We start from the raw sequence: 16,696 nt of genomic DNA, 5'->3' as shown, positions 1-16,696 counted from the left end.
AGCCTCCCCGTTTCTTTTCCGGGACCATCACCTCCCTGCAAGCAGGCATTCCCTGTTTCCTTTGATTTCTCCCCATCCTCCCTTTCCTGCCTGTCTTTACAGCTCATCTAATTCAAGGTCAAAACACTCCTTGATTCTACTCCTCTGTCTTCCCAGCACTACAGATACCCAGCTCAGGCAGCTTGAGAGCACTGTTTCCCTACAGGCCATTGCTCCTATCTCTTGAACCCCCATGTCATTTGTCCTCCCAGGGACCTTTAAAATGCTGCCCAGAGAGCTGGAGGGAGGAGCCATGGAGATGCTGGTTGTGACAGCATTTTATAAGGTGAGGATCATTGCAACCACCCCAGGCTAAACTTTCACTGGCTCTTCAGGGCCCCTGGAATAGGGTCCAAACTCTTAGCCTGGCATTTGGGGCACCCGGGATCTGATTCCAATGGGGAAGATGGAAGGAAGAGGCACAAGTAGGCTTCAAATCTCCTATACCACCACCATCACCATCACAAATCACACAGAGGAATATCTGTGCCAGGCTGGGCTTTATATACATCATCTCCTTTAGTTAACATTTATTAAGCTCTTACTGTGTACTAGAAGCCACAGTAAGTCCTTTATAGGTCTTAAGTGGTTGAATCTTCACAACCACCCTATGAAAGGGAGTCTTATACTCAGCCCAGACAGACAGCTGGCAGGGCTGGGCTTTGAACCCAAGTCTATCTCCCTTCACACCTTCTTACTGCCATGCAATACCTCTTCAAAACTTATGTTTGCAACCCACCTTTGTGATTCTTTGCCATAATCAAACACCACCTGTACTATTGTCTATTTAATTTTGTCCCTTAAATTAACTTAAGGAGTATAGTGGTTCCGGGGGAAGGGGCGTTTGGAATCCCACTACCTGGGTGTAAGACTCTTGGCTCCTCCACTCACTCTCTATATGAGCAAGGCTCTCTGAACCTCAATTTTTTCAAATAAAATAGCGCTTTCCCTCATGGGGTTCTTGTGAGCATTAAATGTGAGACATGTCAGGAGCTCAGCACACAGTGGAAGTGGTGGTCAGGTGCCGTGGCTCACAGTGGGTCTGCACTTCCCCATCTCTTTGCGTTGGAAATAACCACATGACTTGCTTTATGGCTATTGAAATACACATAGGAGTGATGTGAGGGCCATTCCAGGCAGAAGCTTTTGAGCCAGTATACAATCTGCCACTCCTGTCCCTTCCTTCTGCCCTGGTGATCACGACATTACAAACGGTGGCTCCTTTGTCTGCTTGGCTCCCAGGAAGAATCTCAAGCTGATCCTTGATGCACATGTTCCACGGAGTGAGAAATAAACTCTTGTTTTGTCACATCAGCATAGCCTGGCCTATACTGACTGACACAGCAAAAACCCAATAAATGCTAACTTATAAGTGTGATTTACTGTGACTGACATATTTTCTTAAAAAGGAAATGGTATCGCTTTGTCTACGAAGTAAAGCACCACTTGCCATCAATAATATTCAGATAATAATTAAAATGAGAAACATTTATCCTCGTGCGACTAAGATCATCTTGCAACCCCCTGGAGCACTACCATCAAGAAGTGCTCTTCAAATGTCTCCTTCTAAGAAGCCGAACAACGGCTGGATTGGGAAAGCCTGGCCACAGAGCGCCTCGCAGTCCGCTCCAGGCCACTGCCCTTGCCAGCCTGACCTCCCAGCTGCCAGTGGGCCCCAGCTGCACTATGGCCCTTACCTCGGCAGACGGTGCCATTCTCCACGGCCTCAAAGCCTGCTTTGCACATGCAGCGCCCAATGGGCACCAGCCATTCGCCATCCCCGTTACAGTATAGCTTGATGGGCACATCCACTTCCTCAGCATTGGCAATGCAGCTGCCTCGGGCAGCCACTAGCGAGGTGCTCTCAGCCCCTGACAGCGTCTCCTGGAAGATGGCGCCGTTCTGGATGATGCGGGGGCACTTGCGGTAGAAGACACGCACAGCGATGAGGGACATGCAGCCGCCATAGTCCTGGAAGGCTAGGTAGAAGCCGCTGCGGGACACGGGCCCGAAGCTCCGCACCTCGGTGTTGATCTTCATGACCCGGCCACCCAGGTCCACCTGGGAGAAGCTCTCATCAGCTGCGATAGTGTCCACCTTCACCCATGGATTCTCCATCCAGTTGGGGAAGGTCTTGGTGGCTGAGTCAAAGTCGGCCTCATAGTAATAGAGGTTGAAGGTCTCCTTGCAGGAGCCGGGCACACTGGGGATGCTGCTGCAGTCACGGACGGAGAACTTCATCTCCACGTGGATGCGGTGGGCACCGCGGCGCCGGATGAACTTGGTCCGTAGCCAGTTGTTCTGGCTTGATTCAAACACATTGCACACCTGGTATGTTCGGATCGTGTTCATGTTCTCATCGTAGCCACTCACCTCTTCCCACTGTGGGAGAAATGCTAGTCAGGTAGGGGAGGTAGGGACTCAGCCCTGGGGAATGCCCTGCCTAAAAAGGGGAGACACAGACCCCACCTTAAGGAATTCTCCAGTCTGATCCGAGCGGGCAGGATGCCTAGCATCACGGACCTCCTAGTCTAATGGGAGAGGCACAGACTACCTTAGAGGTCTTCTCTCTGATGATGGCGACATGATCCCTACCATCAGAGAACTCTCAAGTTGAGGGGGAGACATGGCCTGGCCCTGAGGAATTCCTGTGAGGGAGACACGTCAATCTGATGGGAAGGGCACTTCCTTGCTCTTGGTATCCCCCTAGTCAATACGGGAGACTTGGCTCTTCCCCCTAGGGGTTCACTAAATTTGATAAAGGAACCATAGCCCTTGCTCTTGGGAAGCTCCCACCTGGGAGGAAAAATAGGGGGAGGCCCACTCTGAGGGAGCCCCCTCTGCTGAGAGTGGACATAGCTTTGTCCTTGGGGAGCTACCAGCCTGATGGGAAAGACAGTACTTCCGCCTGCTGTGAGCTCCCTGCCTGACCAGGGAGACACAGTCCATGCCCTTGGGGATTCCCAGTCTGATGAGAGAAGAGCCCTTACTACTGTGACCAGGAAGACACATGACAGCAGCCCTGCGCTGAGACCACAAGTGGCTAAGATGGTGCCTCGAGGGAGACCTCTTGCCCTTCCTGCCTGGGGCAAGTGCTTCAGCATCGTCTCTGGGCTCCAGCCTGGGCTCTCACATACCCAGCTTAGAGTTCCCAAGCCTCACTGCTGGGCTGGGCCATGGAAAGTTGGGAATGAAATGGCACAGGGCCCCCGTGCTCTCCTCACAGACCCTCATTTGCACTGCTGAGCCTTTGTTCACACTTCTGTGCCCTCCTTGAGCACCCTCTTGTCTTCTTTGTCTATTGTTCTGGAACCTCTTGCAGTAGCCTCTCCCTCTGGCTGCAGTGTTTGCATTCACCAGCTCTCCCTTGGGCCTTCGGGGACAATCTGCCTGGGTGAGTGCCAGGCGCTCTCGGCCTTCTTGGTCTGGTCTCAGACCAAGTGGGACTGAGAGCTTTCTGAGGGGAGCTACTGTTACCTACCCTCTCTGGTGTCCCCCTTGGTGGTGGGCTGGCTTCACCTGGAGTAGACCCAAAAGAACTCTACCTGCAGAGCACCCCCTCCCACCCATGTCGGGCCAGGGTCTGGGGGCTATAATAGGATTTCATTTCTTTGCCACGTTTATCACGCATGGTACGTAGGATTATCCCCATTTTACAGATGAGGGAGTAGAGACCAGAGAAGTGAGTGAGGTCACACAGACCCAGATACATTCACAGGCTTGCCCATGCTGTCTCAAAACATGAAGACCCCACAGTGCCCCAGGAGTCCTGGGTTTTGTCCCAGCTCTGCTAACTTGATATGTGGCATTGGGCAAGTCACTTCCCCTCTCTGGGCCTCTATTTCCTCAACTGGCAGATATGACTGTGACGGGGGTGGGAAAGTTGTCACTCTCAAGTGGGTGTTCTTTGTCTTTCTGCCTCCCTCAGATTCTCTGGGCCACGTCTGTGCAGGGCGGAGCGGTGGCTGCTGGTCTGGGGAGGGACAATGCTCTTTAAGGGTGAGTGTGTGGGGGGAAGGCTGAGCTGCAGCCTGTTAGCCCAGCCTCTACTTCAATGGCAGCTCTGAAGCTCCTTACGTTGCATTTAATTTTTTTTTCGGTGGCACCATGTGACAAAGTCAGCCCCTTGTTACAACCACTGCTCTTCTTCGGAACTTAATTAGAGCACTTAATTAGAGCACTCTGCCTTTCTCCCCTCTCTCTAATTAACATGCGGAGGCCCTGCAGCCTAAACACCCCAAATAATTGCGTCCGGGGGCCCTGCAGCCCAGCCTGGCCTCATTACTGGCAGGGTGGGGCTGTGGGCCCTACAGCCTTCGCAGATGGAAAATTGGTGACAAGAAAGAGCCACAGAAAGAGGCCTGACCCTGGGGCCCTGCCTATTGAGAGCAGAGGCCTTGGGGTGGGGTGGGGGGATATGCAGCTCCATGGGGCAGCAGCTGAGTCCCAGCAGAGCAGCTGGGGTGGGAAGAGGGGAAGGGATGGACTGTGGGAGCCCAGAGTCCTCCCCAGAGATCTAGCTGATGAGGAGAGAATGATATTAAAACTGATAATGGTGACAATGACTATGGTGATAGTTATTATAGCTACTCCTTACTGGGAGCTCACTCTATGCCAGGCACTGTGCTAGAAACTTTGCAGGAAAACCTCACAAGAGTTTTGTGAGTAAGACATTATTATCACCATTTTATAGATGAGGGAACTAAAGTTCAGAGAGGTTAAGAAATTGGCCCCAAATCACACAGCTGGCAAGTGGCAGAATTGGGACAGAATTTCAGGAGTCTTACCCCGTAGTCCATTTGCAAGTTCTGGGCTGCTTGGTGCAGGGAGAAAGAGGAATCTCAAATTGTACCTGATCTTGCCCTCGTGGAGCCCACAGACTACACAGATTCAGATCACAGGGTCCAAGAAGGTGCCAAGAATTCAGGGAGGGGAGCTTTGTGCTATGGGGACCTAGAAAGGGGACCTAGAGGACTCAGCACAGCCCTGGATAAAAACCTGAGCCCCATGACTTATCAGCTGGCAGGTGGCTACAACTCTGAGCCTGTTTCCTCACCTGTCAATGGAGGTGATTTCTCCCCATAGGATTGGAGCTTATGTGTGGAAAGGTGCTTGACACAGTATCTGACACATACTGGATGCTTAGGAAATGACAGCTCATTTTCCTCATCCATAAAATGGGGTAGTGCGAGTATCTAGTTCTGAGCCTCACCCTGAGGTTCCATGGGATAGCAGTACGCATCCAGTATGTTGTCATGGTTACTGGCACTCCTTCAGTGGTAGGGGACCAGGCTTGGCCCTGGGCCCTGAAAGAGGAAAAGGGGCTGGAATATGAGGGAGCATCCAGGCCCTACAGCAGAACCCGAGGTATCCTGGGGAACCAGGCAAGGTTTGAGGATTACTGACTCACCCCTGATGGAGGATGCACGATCCAGCCCAGCTCCGCCGTCGCTGTGGTTGAGTCCATCAGGGTTTCTGTGGGGAGAGCAAAGCGTCACCACCCACCAGCGTACAGAGCACTGTCAACCACCCCAAGACCCCACCCCTCGAGGGCCTTCTTTACAGAGCCACACCTACTTCCATTGCTCCAAATAAGCATCTAGCTCTTATCCTAAAGAATACCCTTCTTTTAGGCCCTGCCTCCTATCCATATCCCCACCCATTCTCATGCTCCAGCCAATCATCTGATTCCATTCCTCCAGGCTCCATCCCTTAAGGCCCAACTCCAGTCCTACCCATACCCCATCGTCTCAGCCAATCATGTCCCACCAACCTATGTATAGGCCTTTCCCTCCTTTACTGGTAGGGAAGGGTCCTAACCTGAGGTTTCCTGGATGGGCTTCAGAGAGTCCATCTGGAAAATTCAAAGTTTAACTTCAAATTTAGGGTTCCGTTAACTTTTCAGCTTGCATTAAATTCTCAAAAACTGGAACACGGGCCTTAGAGGGGCTGTCCTTCCATCCCAGTGGAGCTCCCTGGTTACCCCACCTCGGCCCTCAAGCCCACACCTCCTGTCAGGGATATCCTCCCCGCTTCTCCAGGAACCTGGAGTCTTCCATTGTGTCCCCATCCTTGGACCCCCAATCACCCCACCTCCCTAGGGCTTAGTCACCTCTGCCCCCAGGATAGGGCCTTGGGGGTAGAGGGGTATTTAGGGTGAGCACTGGGCCCAATGGGGCCAGTTCATCACCTGCCTTCTGTGGGTTCAGGAGACTCAGATCAGCTTCTGAACCAGCCAAGGCCCCATTTACTTCCCCTCATTCCAGCAGCTGGAGGGAAGAAACCACACAGCCTATGATGGAGACCTACAGGGGCAAAGAGGTCTCTATTCACCCCGATCAGACTCAGGACCCATCCCTTCTATCCCTTCCCAGCCACAGGGGCCTCAAAACACTTTTTGAACTGAATTGCAATCCACTGAGCAGATTTAAATTGGCCTCTTTCAAGTATTCATTCAACAAACATAGCCTGATGCCTATTCTGTACCAGGAACTATGCTGGGTATCCTGGAGAGAAAACAATGAATAAAAAGACCTTACTATGGAACGAATCATAGTCTGGCAATGGAAATGAGGTATGAATACAACTAGCTATGAGAGAGTAGGTGGAGGGACCTAGGAGGTCACAGCTGGACCTTCCACACCACCCAGCGCAGCGAGAGAGAGTGAGAGGCATGCTTGCTGTCATGCTCCCATTCTGTGCCCAGCACAGACATCACCAATCAACCCCCACAATCTGTGGCTGCACGATGCTTCTCACCATGATACTCCAGGAAACTAACACTCACCGTTTCAGATGGTTTCCCTAGTCCAGCCCAAACGCCTCATTTTGGACATAGGACAACTGAGGCACAGAGAAGAGGAAGAGGCTTCCTAAGAATCACACAGGAGTTGGTGGCAGAGTGGGAGTTGCAGGTCTCCTGTCTCCTACCCCGTAAACTTCTAGACACTTAGTTTGGATGAACTAGAGCAAAGAGAATAGAGGCAGGGTGCTTAGTGTCCAGGCTGCTGTGAAGGTCAAAATGGGAGTAACGAGGTCTTTGAACTAGGGCTGGGGTGGTGGGAATGGAGGGTGGGATGGGAGGAAGCATTTAGCCAGAGGTGACCCCAGTCAGACCAGCGAACTGACAAAGGAGGATGCAGCAGTGTTCTCATGACTGCCCATGGCTTGTGTTTTTGGTCACCGTGTCCCTTTGCACTGGGGGCTGGGGATGGGGTGGGGGGAGGGGCTGCCAGGGACGGTAGAGTCCAGTGCCAAGGGCGTCTTTTTGATGGCAAATTGGAGGGAAGTTCTATTGTGCTGCTTTGGAGCTGAAAAAAGGGTTCCTTTTCACACTCCGAATGCTACAGATTTTTCTTCCTGGAGAGAACAAGGGCTGAACTTTTAACCTGTTTTCTCTCATCGGCCTCAGCCAGAGACGCGCCAAGCCGGGCTCTCTGCCTGGGCCTGAGGAACAGCTGCTGGGAGCTGTGTCGAACGAGGGAGAGGAAAGACTCTGCTTGGGATGAGAAAGGGGTCGGGTGGGTGCAAGCCCGCCAAGCAGGTGGCCCCACCCCTTGGCTGGATTCCTGGGCTGACCCAGAGGCCAAGCCCTGGAGTATTCCATGGCCCAGAGGAGGGGTTGTGAACTGACATCCTCATTGTATGGGTGGAAACTCAGGCCTGGGGAGGGCAAATGACTTGCCAAAAGTCATACACTAAAAGCTGATGTTCAGACCCTTGACTCTCAAGGAGCGCAAGCCAGGGGCTCCCACTGCCCCCTCTGCCTCCTGAAACAAGAAAGGGGAGGATCTGGAAGTCGAGGACCGGCTGGTTCACACCCAGGAGTGGGCTGAGAGAGACCGTGAAGTCTGCAGATCTTCTCGAAGGGTGTGAGAAGGCAGGCGCCTCCTGTGCTCCCTCTCACTTGCCAGTCCTGGGCTTTGCCTGTAAGCCCACCTCTGTGAAAGCTGTTACCCCTAGGAGCTGTGGCAGGAAGGAACACATAAGTATGCTACCCTCAACTTCCCCTTGGCCTTTGCTTTTCAATGCTGACACCTCCCTCACCTGGTGAAAAAAGGGCAGGTAAGCAGAGAGGATAAACAGGAGTTGAGAGAGGTCAGGGAGCTCTGGGTTCTAATACACACTCTTCCACCTCTTTGCTTTGTAACCTTGGATCTGTAACCTTTCTCAGCCTCAGCTTCCTTAACTAGAGAACAGCCAAGATACCTTCTGAGTGGGAATAGGAAGACTAGATGTGACAGGAAGTATACTAGCCTGGAGCCCAGCACAAAGCAAATCCTCAGTAAGTGGCAGTTATGCTTTTGTAGATCGAGTGTGGTGCTTTTTGGCTGAATCTGTGCCTGAACACATGCCATTTCCTTTGGGCTCATTAGGCGGCCCCTGAAAGTGAAGGCTGGGCCAAGAGACTCTAGCTCAGGCTACCTGGCCCCTCGCCCCCAATTTCCCCAACAGCGCCCAGACCATGCTTGCCAACATCTGACAAACACTGGCCTCTTCCCCCAGGTCCGCAGCCCACGCAAAGCCCTTCCAGGTCTGTCTGATGCTGCTTTCCTGGGATGTCCTGAGTTTCCTCTTCGTTCCTTTCAAACCAAACACAAAAGTCAAACTCAGTTCCCCAGGGAATGGAGTTAGTACTTCTTGCTTCAGGAACCTGGGAAGTTTCAGGAAGCCAAACCCTATTTTCTCCACCGGCACTTTTTTCCATTTCCCCATAACATTCAGACACCTCCCCTCTAATTTCAAAAATCTACAAAAGGAGAACTCACGCCCACTAAGATCCTACCAGGAGCCTGAGGCCCTCACCAACATGCTCACAACCGTGCCAGGAGACAGGTGATACTGTCCCATTTCACAGGTGGAAAAACTGAGGCTTCTGAAGGCTCGGGAACGCAACGACACATCTATTCCATTCGCAAGCTGCGCCGCAGTTGCACAGACTGTGTGGTGGTCTGCCTCACCACGATCAGAGAAGACCCTCTCTGATCTTCTCCCCCTCCACAACTTCTTTGCCTAAACCGCCTCATCTGAGAAGTCTCAATTCAGGTCACCTCCTCCGAGAAGTCCTCCTGAATCTACACCACCGCATAGCTCTGTCCCAGCCCTTGCAGAAATCCAGGGTGGGAACTGCCCCTATCTGCCAGGTCCTTCCAATGGTCCGTGGTTCCCTGAAGGGTGGGTGCTAGGTCCTGGTCCTGGGGCCCCACAGACCTAGCACAGGGCATGGTACATAGTAAGTCTTCCTCTACTATGTAGGCACTCCCTACAAACTGTAGGGTCTGAGCACATGCCAGCGTTCTGCTCCATGAGGACATTCGTGACTTTAGCCATTTCCACCTACGACTTGTACTTATTTAGTTACTATTTTTCTTCCAGTTGACTCCTTTTCTTCTTAAGTGCATTTTAAAGAGGAAAAAGTAATCATTATTATAAATGGAAAATCAATATCACTTGCTATAAAAGAAAGGAAAATAAAACCAAGATTATTATGATTAAAAATGTCTGCAAACTGCCTAACATCATTTTACTTCCCACGCTTTGGGGAACACGAGGCTCCATCAAACTGCCTCTGTAGTGCTGGAAATGTCCCCCTCCCCAACCCCACTGTGACAATGACACTCCCTCATGCAGGGGAAGCTGTTTTCACTACATGCATATAATTAATTACCACACAATGTGACAAAGACTGCAATGTGGATGTGCACGGGGTACTGCGGGTTATAGGAACCGGGTGTGGAAAGCGAGGAAGAAAATGCCCCATTTATGGATGGCTTCCTGGAGGAAGTGACACTGAATGGAAGCCTGAAGAATGAGTTAGAAGGAAGTCCAGAGGGGCTGAGGGGGAAAGGCATGGTAGGCAGATAGAGCGGAGGCAAAGGCGAGGCGAGCAATGGCATGGTTTGTGGGAGTTAATGGTGTTGTGAGCGGTGGTGCAGGGAGTGGTGAGCTGAGGGTGGAGCCTGGAGAGGTGGACAGGGGCTGCTCAGTAACCAGCAGCAGCTCTCCCAGGCCCCCTTGCTGGACCACGTGCACCTGGCCCAGCCTCTCTGGTCCCACCCGCCCCCCACCCTGCCTAACATTGCCTTTTCACTTTTACTCCCACCCCAGAGAGCCCTATAGAAATGTCCAATTCCCAATCTCTGGATGCTCTACGTGATCGTTCAAAAAATCCCAATAGATAGATGAGAAAACTGAGGCTGTGTGGACAGATTCATAGCATCCAGGCAAAAGCTGGGACGAGGGCCTCCAGCCACTGGCCCCGAATGCTTTTCTCAGTGGGAAAAGAGGGTTTGGCTATGGAGCAGTTTTGGCCCAAGCCCTAGTGCACCCACACCCCCTCTCCTTCCTGGAGACTGCACAGAAGAAAGCAATCAGGAGGCCCTGATCGCACAGGCTGGGGAGGCCCCTCGGCCCCTCTGGCGATGTGTGAACGAGCAGTGTGCATTTCAGAAATATTTGAGCTAAAAAGGGAGACACACTGAAGTCGTTAGCATTGGGCCCAACAGGAGGGTGGCTGCACGGGGCCCTGGCAGGCGCTACCACCACCCTGGTTTTCAGGCTGGGGTAGCTGTTTGCCCTCTGCTCCCTGATCTACCCCTGGTCAGCTCTGTCTGACCCCATCTTGGGCCATAATTCTCTAGGGCCATAGACACTGTTTGTCTGCACTAAAGACAGTATGTGAGAGTTCCAGAGACATAAGACCTTTCATGAAGCACCTATTCTGTGCTAGGCCTTGAGCTGAGCACTCTAAATACCATTTCAGGTTCCTGACCACCTAGGGGGATACCTACTGTTAACTCCATTTTAGAGATGAAGAAACTGAGGTCAGAGAGGTGAAGCAACCTTCACGAAGGTGCACAAGCAGGGCTAGGATTTAAACCCACATCTATCTCATGCCACATCTGTGTTTTTTTAAAAAAATGTACAGCTATAGCCTTAAAAAAAACAAACACAAAACAAAACTCACTGGGGCTTTTTGTCCGTGTTTACTCTCTCCCTCTGTGTGGGCCTGTGTGAGGACAGGAAAGGAGAGAGGGAAGGGCAGCAGGGGAATAGGGCACAGACTGTCCAGGCGAGAACCTTGGCTTTGACACTCTCTGATGTGTGACTGCAGGCAAACCTGTGCTCCTCTCTGGGCCTCGGGTTCTCTATCTGTAAAATGGGTCATGTGAGAATTAAGTGGCATCATGTATGTGAGTCCTGCTGATGTGACATCTCCCAGGGCCCTCATTTGGTGGCTGTGTCTGACTTGTTCAGCACTGTATCCCCAGCACTGAGATGTGGTTGCATTTGACCTCCACACGGCAGCTGGGTGATGTTTCTAAAGCCCATGTCTGATCATGTCTTAACTGAGCTTAATGCCCTTCAGAGCTCCCCTGTCAGCAGGATAAAGTCCTAGCTCCTCGACGATGCATCCAAGACCCCTGTTGACCAGGTTAGCTAACTACCCTCCAGCCACACTGTCCCATATCCCTAGTGTCCAGGCATTTTGAATTTCCTTCTGCTTGCAGAAGGCACTTTGGGCCTTGGTGACTTGACTATTCCAATTTTCCCCCTGGAATGCCTGGCCCTTCCAGCTTTGTTAGCCTGGCTAAATTCTCTTCCAAAACTTAGCTCAAAGGCTCCTTCTTCCTGGCGGCTGTCCCTGAATTCTCCTGGGTTAAGTAACAAGATCGTGGTCATTTGATGAATGTCTGCTATACCTAATATGTGCCATGCCCTAAACTGGGAATGTAGAAACAGATTGGCAGCTCCTTCCCTCAAGGAGCTTCCAAACTAGTGCCCGACACGTGCCCGACACGTGGACTTTCGACAGGGAGAGGTAGAGTGAAATGGCTGGTCCCCACGGGGAGCCAGCAAACCCCAGGGAAGAAGGGATTAGTTCTGACCAGGGAATTAGCAGAGGCATCTCAGAGGAGGTGGCATCTGAGCTGGGAGAAGAGGGGAAGGGTACTCCACGTAGAAGGGTACAGCAGAATCAAAGGCACAGAGGGATGAAATGTCAGGGGCAGTTTGGATAATAGTAAAACCTGATGACTGGTTCTCAGTGGTGGGTTTGGCGTCCATTATGTCATTTCATCAAAACTATTTGGAAAGCAGGTACTTTATTCTCTCTCTTTTTTTTACAGACGGAAAACTGAAGTTAGGAGAGGCTGTTCAAGGTTTCCACAGGCAGGAAGTGGTGGAGCTGCATCTGTCTCGCACCAAAGCCCATGTTCATAATCACTGCACCACTCTGAGATTTCTGTCCCATGAGGTGGGAGCAAAATACTTTCTGGAAGGATATGGTAACCCAGGATGGGGCCAGAATATGTAGAGCCTTGGACAGGGGACTAAGGAGTTTGGGTCTTATCTCAGGCAATGGGGAGCTATGGAGGATGCCCGAAGAGGGTAGTGATGTGGTCTTTAGATGTCTAGTAGTTGTTCCCTGGGGTCTTTGCTCTAGACTGGCCAGCAGCCCACAGCCCAGGCAGCACATCAGCCTGGCATGAAATCCAAGCAGCAGATGCCACTCTGGACCCTTCCCAGCAGCTCCAGTTGCTCCCTGGGCTAACGGGGCTGAGGTGACTCAAACGCAGGCCTGTCTACCATACCACAGCCTGGTGAGGTGCCAGCCACAGCTTGGAGGCCAGACCCAGGCTATTGATGGCCAGGAGCTGCAGCATCCTTTCCCAGGCTCAAATTAGATAATCTAAGAGGAGGCAACATTCAGGAACCAGGAGATAAAGTTCAAGGCCATTAATAAGCTGGGTGACTTGGAAAAGTCGCTTTACCTTTCTGAGCCTCAGTTTCCTCATTTGTAAAATGGGGATCACAAAGTCCTTGCTCTGTGTACCTCACAGGGTTGCCTGTAAGGATCCAAAGAGGCACTGGATGCAAAGTGTTTTTATAACATGGAAACACACTCACAGGGCTGACGGTGGGCAGGCATTTCATTATCATTGTCTCATTGACATCCAAGAGCAACCTCATAGGGAAACTGAGGCTTGGAAAGATCAAGGACTCCCCCAAGGCCACGTGGCCATGAAGGGCAGGGCAGGATCTGACCCCTTGGTCTGACCCCAGGAGCCATCAGGCCTCATGTACCATGTCGTCGGTGCCAGGCTGGATTAATCACTCAGTGTACCGTGCAAGGCTGGCACTGCTATTCCCATTGTACAGAAGAGGAAACCGAGCCCCGAAGGCTCAGAGCTTGCCCAAAGTCACACAGTCAGAAAGAAGCAGAGCTGATATTTGAACCCAGTTCTGCCCGACTAGGTTTGAGGAGGCCTCCCCTCTGAAAACGCAATGAGGATCGGTGCCTGAGATGGCCTCAGGGTCACTGTCCCACAGCAAGCGGGCGGCACTGCCAGGGAAGCCCTGGGCAGTGCTGGGAAGGCTGAGGATGTTCTAAGGAGAAACCTGCCAACAGGCAGCACATTGCTGTTCCAGCTCGACCCGCCGCTTCACCCTCGGGCTCCCAGGAAGGGGACGCGACTAATGTAAAATCCTTCTGCCCAAGGACTCCCGCACACATACCCCTCCTTGTCCTACTGCGGCTTTCTTTGCCTCGGTTGCCTTGCTGGAGCCTGCTCTTGTTTTCTCAGGACCAGGCGGAGGAGTCCCCGCGACGCTGGCTCCTCCACTCTGTCCCCCGCCTGCCCGCCGCTGGCCTGGGCATCCGCCAGCGCCGGCCGCCAGGCTGAAACCCAATCCTCCAGGCCAGCCTGGCTGCTCGCTAACAGCAGGCCGCATTGTGCAGCCAGGGCTTCGAGAGAGTTTGGATTCGCTGCTTGGGGACCCACTTAACCTCCGCAAAGGACAGGATGATGGATGGGGGTCTGAGAAGGGGTTGCTTGGGGTGGGGTGGGCGGTAAATGAACACCAGGGCTTGCTGGGGAAGGGGAAGAAGGGAGGCAGGGCCGGGAACAGCCCTCTACACAGAGGAGCTCCGTTAGTCCTCATGACAATCCTGTTACTGGCCCCATTTTATACGTAAGGAACCTGAAGCTCTGAGAGGTTAGGTGACTTGGCCAAGGTCACACAGCCAGTCAGAAACTGAACCCAGACTTACTGCCCTTGAGCCCTCCTGACACACCAGGCTGCCTCTTGCAGCCAGAATTTGCCTAGTGATTTTCAATCTGTAAAGTTCTTTTACTTCGATGAATCCACAGACCTGTCCCACCTATTAAAGAGGTAATAAAAATATAATGATGGCAGCCAGCATTACTGAGGCCTCATTTTGTTCCAGGTACTATGCTGAGCACTTTTTGACTTTATCTCGTAAGATCCTAGTAGTGACCCAATGAGATGAGAACAATCGTCACGGCCATTTAATAGAAGAGAAGAGGAAACTCAGAGAGGTAGCCACTTAGCAAGACGTGGTAGAGCCAGGACCCACCTCGGGCTGACTAATGGAGGCAGGAGGACTGGTACCCCAGTAGTTTGCAGTCGGCACCCCTTCTGAGAAGTCGCTAAATATTTTGCATTTCCTGTGTGCGCACTGGACAGAGTTCCTGCTCTGCAGACCAGTCCAGCACTCAAGGCGTTGTTCCTTTTCCCTGCAACGTCGCTTGCCCTCCTGACATGCCTGGGACACTCAAACATGTCCTTCAAGACCTGTTTCAAAGGTCACCTCCTCTGATAAGCCTTTCCTAATGACCCTGGCACTGGGGCTCCCATAGTCCTATGTGTATCTCCCATTGTCACCTTCGTCACCCTGCTCTGTGACTTTCTTTTATTCACCAGCCCCTCGATTGGACTGTGAGTGCCACGCGGGCAAGGCTGAGTCTGGTTTACTGTGGTGGCCCTCGGCCTCTGTTAAAATCACCTTACTCCCCACCGCGTCCCCACCCCCAGCCTACCCAGACATTAAATGCTCTTTCCTGCTTATACCATCAGTCTGGGTGTCTGGGTTTTTCTTCCAAGAAATACGGTCACATCGAGATGGCTCCAGACACTATATAATTCAAAGCATTTACTTAGTGCCAACCACTGTGCTGATCCGTCATGCATATTGTTTTCTTTGATGCTCACGACGTCCTATGAGCTAGAATTATATTGTACCCATTTACCCATCCACCCATCATCCACCCATCCACTCATTTACTTTACCCACCTACCATTCTACTTGCTCAATAACCCACCACTCATTCATCCACCCACCCATACATCTAGCATTCCAGTTAGGTATCCATTCATCATTCACGCATTTTCTCGTTAAACTTCCCTTCCTTTCTTCGTCTTTCTTTCTTCCCGTAGATGAGGAAAACGAGCTTCAGAGAGGCTAAGCAACCTGCCCAACATCACACAGTTAGTAAGCAGCAGATCCAGGAGTAGAACCAGGTATGTTTTTAACCACTCTGCTATGTGGCCCCTGGCTTTCTCACTTTATTTTTAACTGTTGCATGCAGGTTTAATATTATAAGTCACCTCAAATTCTTTTGGGTTTGTGTGGGTGTAAATTACAAATCAATAAGACGCAGGCCACTGTAAGTCCAAGCCGGGTCTGTCAGGTTGGAGTCAATTAGCAAGCCTGCTGCAGGACCTGCTGGGACTTGATCTATTTGCCTAATTGGCACTGGTTTCTCCTAGTGAAGGACAATTAACTCAAATCCCAGAATCCAGACCACCCCCCTCTGCTTCTGGGCAAGATGTCAGGCATTTAGCCACATGAGATTTTACTGTTCATTCATTCACCATTGACCCAAACACTCACTCATCCATCTATCGTTCCAATTATCTAATCTTTGCAATCATCCACAAACTACCCTGCCATCCACCCACCCACCCAACTACCTTGTTACCCACCTGCATACCTATCTGTTTACTTTTCCTTCCTTCTCCCTCCCTTCCTCCCTCCCTCTCCTTACCCCCATCCATCTGGCTAATGTTCTTGCTCACCCAATACTGCACCACCGAATCACTGCCATCCAGCCTTCCCTTTCCCAGTTAGGTATCTATCCATCTATATCCATCCGTCATCCATCCGTCCATCCATCCATCCATCCATCCATCCGTCCATCCATCCAATTTCATCCATCCATCTTCCCACTGAAACAATTCCACTCCCTGTTTCCTTTCTTTTCATTCGTCTACCGATCTGACCATTCATTTACCTGTTCATCCATCCATTCACAGCACTCGCTTATACATCTCAAAATCTGCTACCTAGTTACCTACTCCTCCCATCCAGTCGGCCTGTATTTATCAAATGCCTACTATGGGCTGCCCCACGCTAGGTACCAAAGAATCAAAAATAGACACTGTCACTGATCTCAAAGCTGTGTTGATTTGGGGCAAACTCTAAACCCTTAATGGCTCCAACCCCCAGTTCCCAAGGACTTTCTAGGTTACACATTTTACCCTTGGACTTGGCTCCTTGCTTAGCCTGGCATCCCGGGATCTGTCCTGATGTATCCGAATCTGCCTCCAGATAACTTGTTACACTGGGGACCCCTTGGCCTGTAGACCTGGCTTCTCCATTATGGATATGGCTAAGTCTCATCCCATCCCACAGCAGACCCAGTAAATGAGACTTGGAGCCCAAATTCTGCATCACCCCCACTCTGGTAGGCCTGTTGCATGGTCTAGAAGGGGGATGCCAGGCATAAATAGATATAACTTCATAGCAAAGGAAGGACCCAAACCCTGCCTGGGAGTCAGAGGGGCTTCCCAA

At 51.6% G+C, this 16,696-nt stretch overlaps 1 protein-coding gene across 6 annotated transcripts in view; it reads right to left on the bottom strand.

Moving 5' to 3' along the window:
- Positions 1-16,696, bottom strand: part of EPHB2 (EPH receptor B2) — a 181,191-nt gene that overhangs the window by 110,619 nt on the left and 53,876 nt on the right. For 4 of the 6 annotated variants that reach the window (XM_039854662.1, XM_039854663.1, XM_039854660.1 and 1 more), the window contains exons 2-3: positions 5,450-5,514; positions 1,737-2,421 (exon numbers count right to left, since the gene is read on the bottom strand). In XM_039854662.1, the coding sequence (XP_039710596.1) occupies positions 1,737-2,421; positions 5,450-5,514 (750 nt within the window). Of the gene's footprint in view, positions 1-1,736; positions 2,422-5,251; positions 5,346-5,449; positions 5,515-16,696 lie in introns of those variants that run through there. The other 2 variants (XM_039854664.1, XM_039854665.1) reach the window with 2 other exon arrangements.

Source organism: Pteropus medius, unplaced genomic scaffold (assembly GCF_902729225.1).
Source record: "Pteropus medius unplaced genomic scaffold, Ma_sr-lr_union100, whole genome shotgun sequence".
NCBI classification, from domain to species: Eukaryota; Metazoa; Chordata; class Mammalia; order Chiroptera; family Pteropodidae; genus Pteropus; species Pteropus medius.
This window is presented reverse-complemented; position numbering and strand designations above follow the sequence as displayed.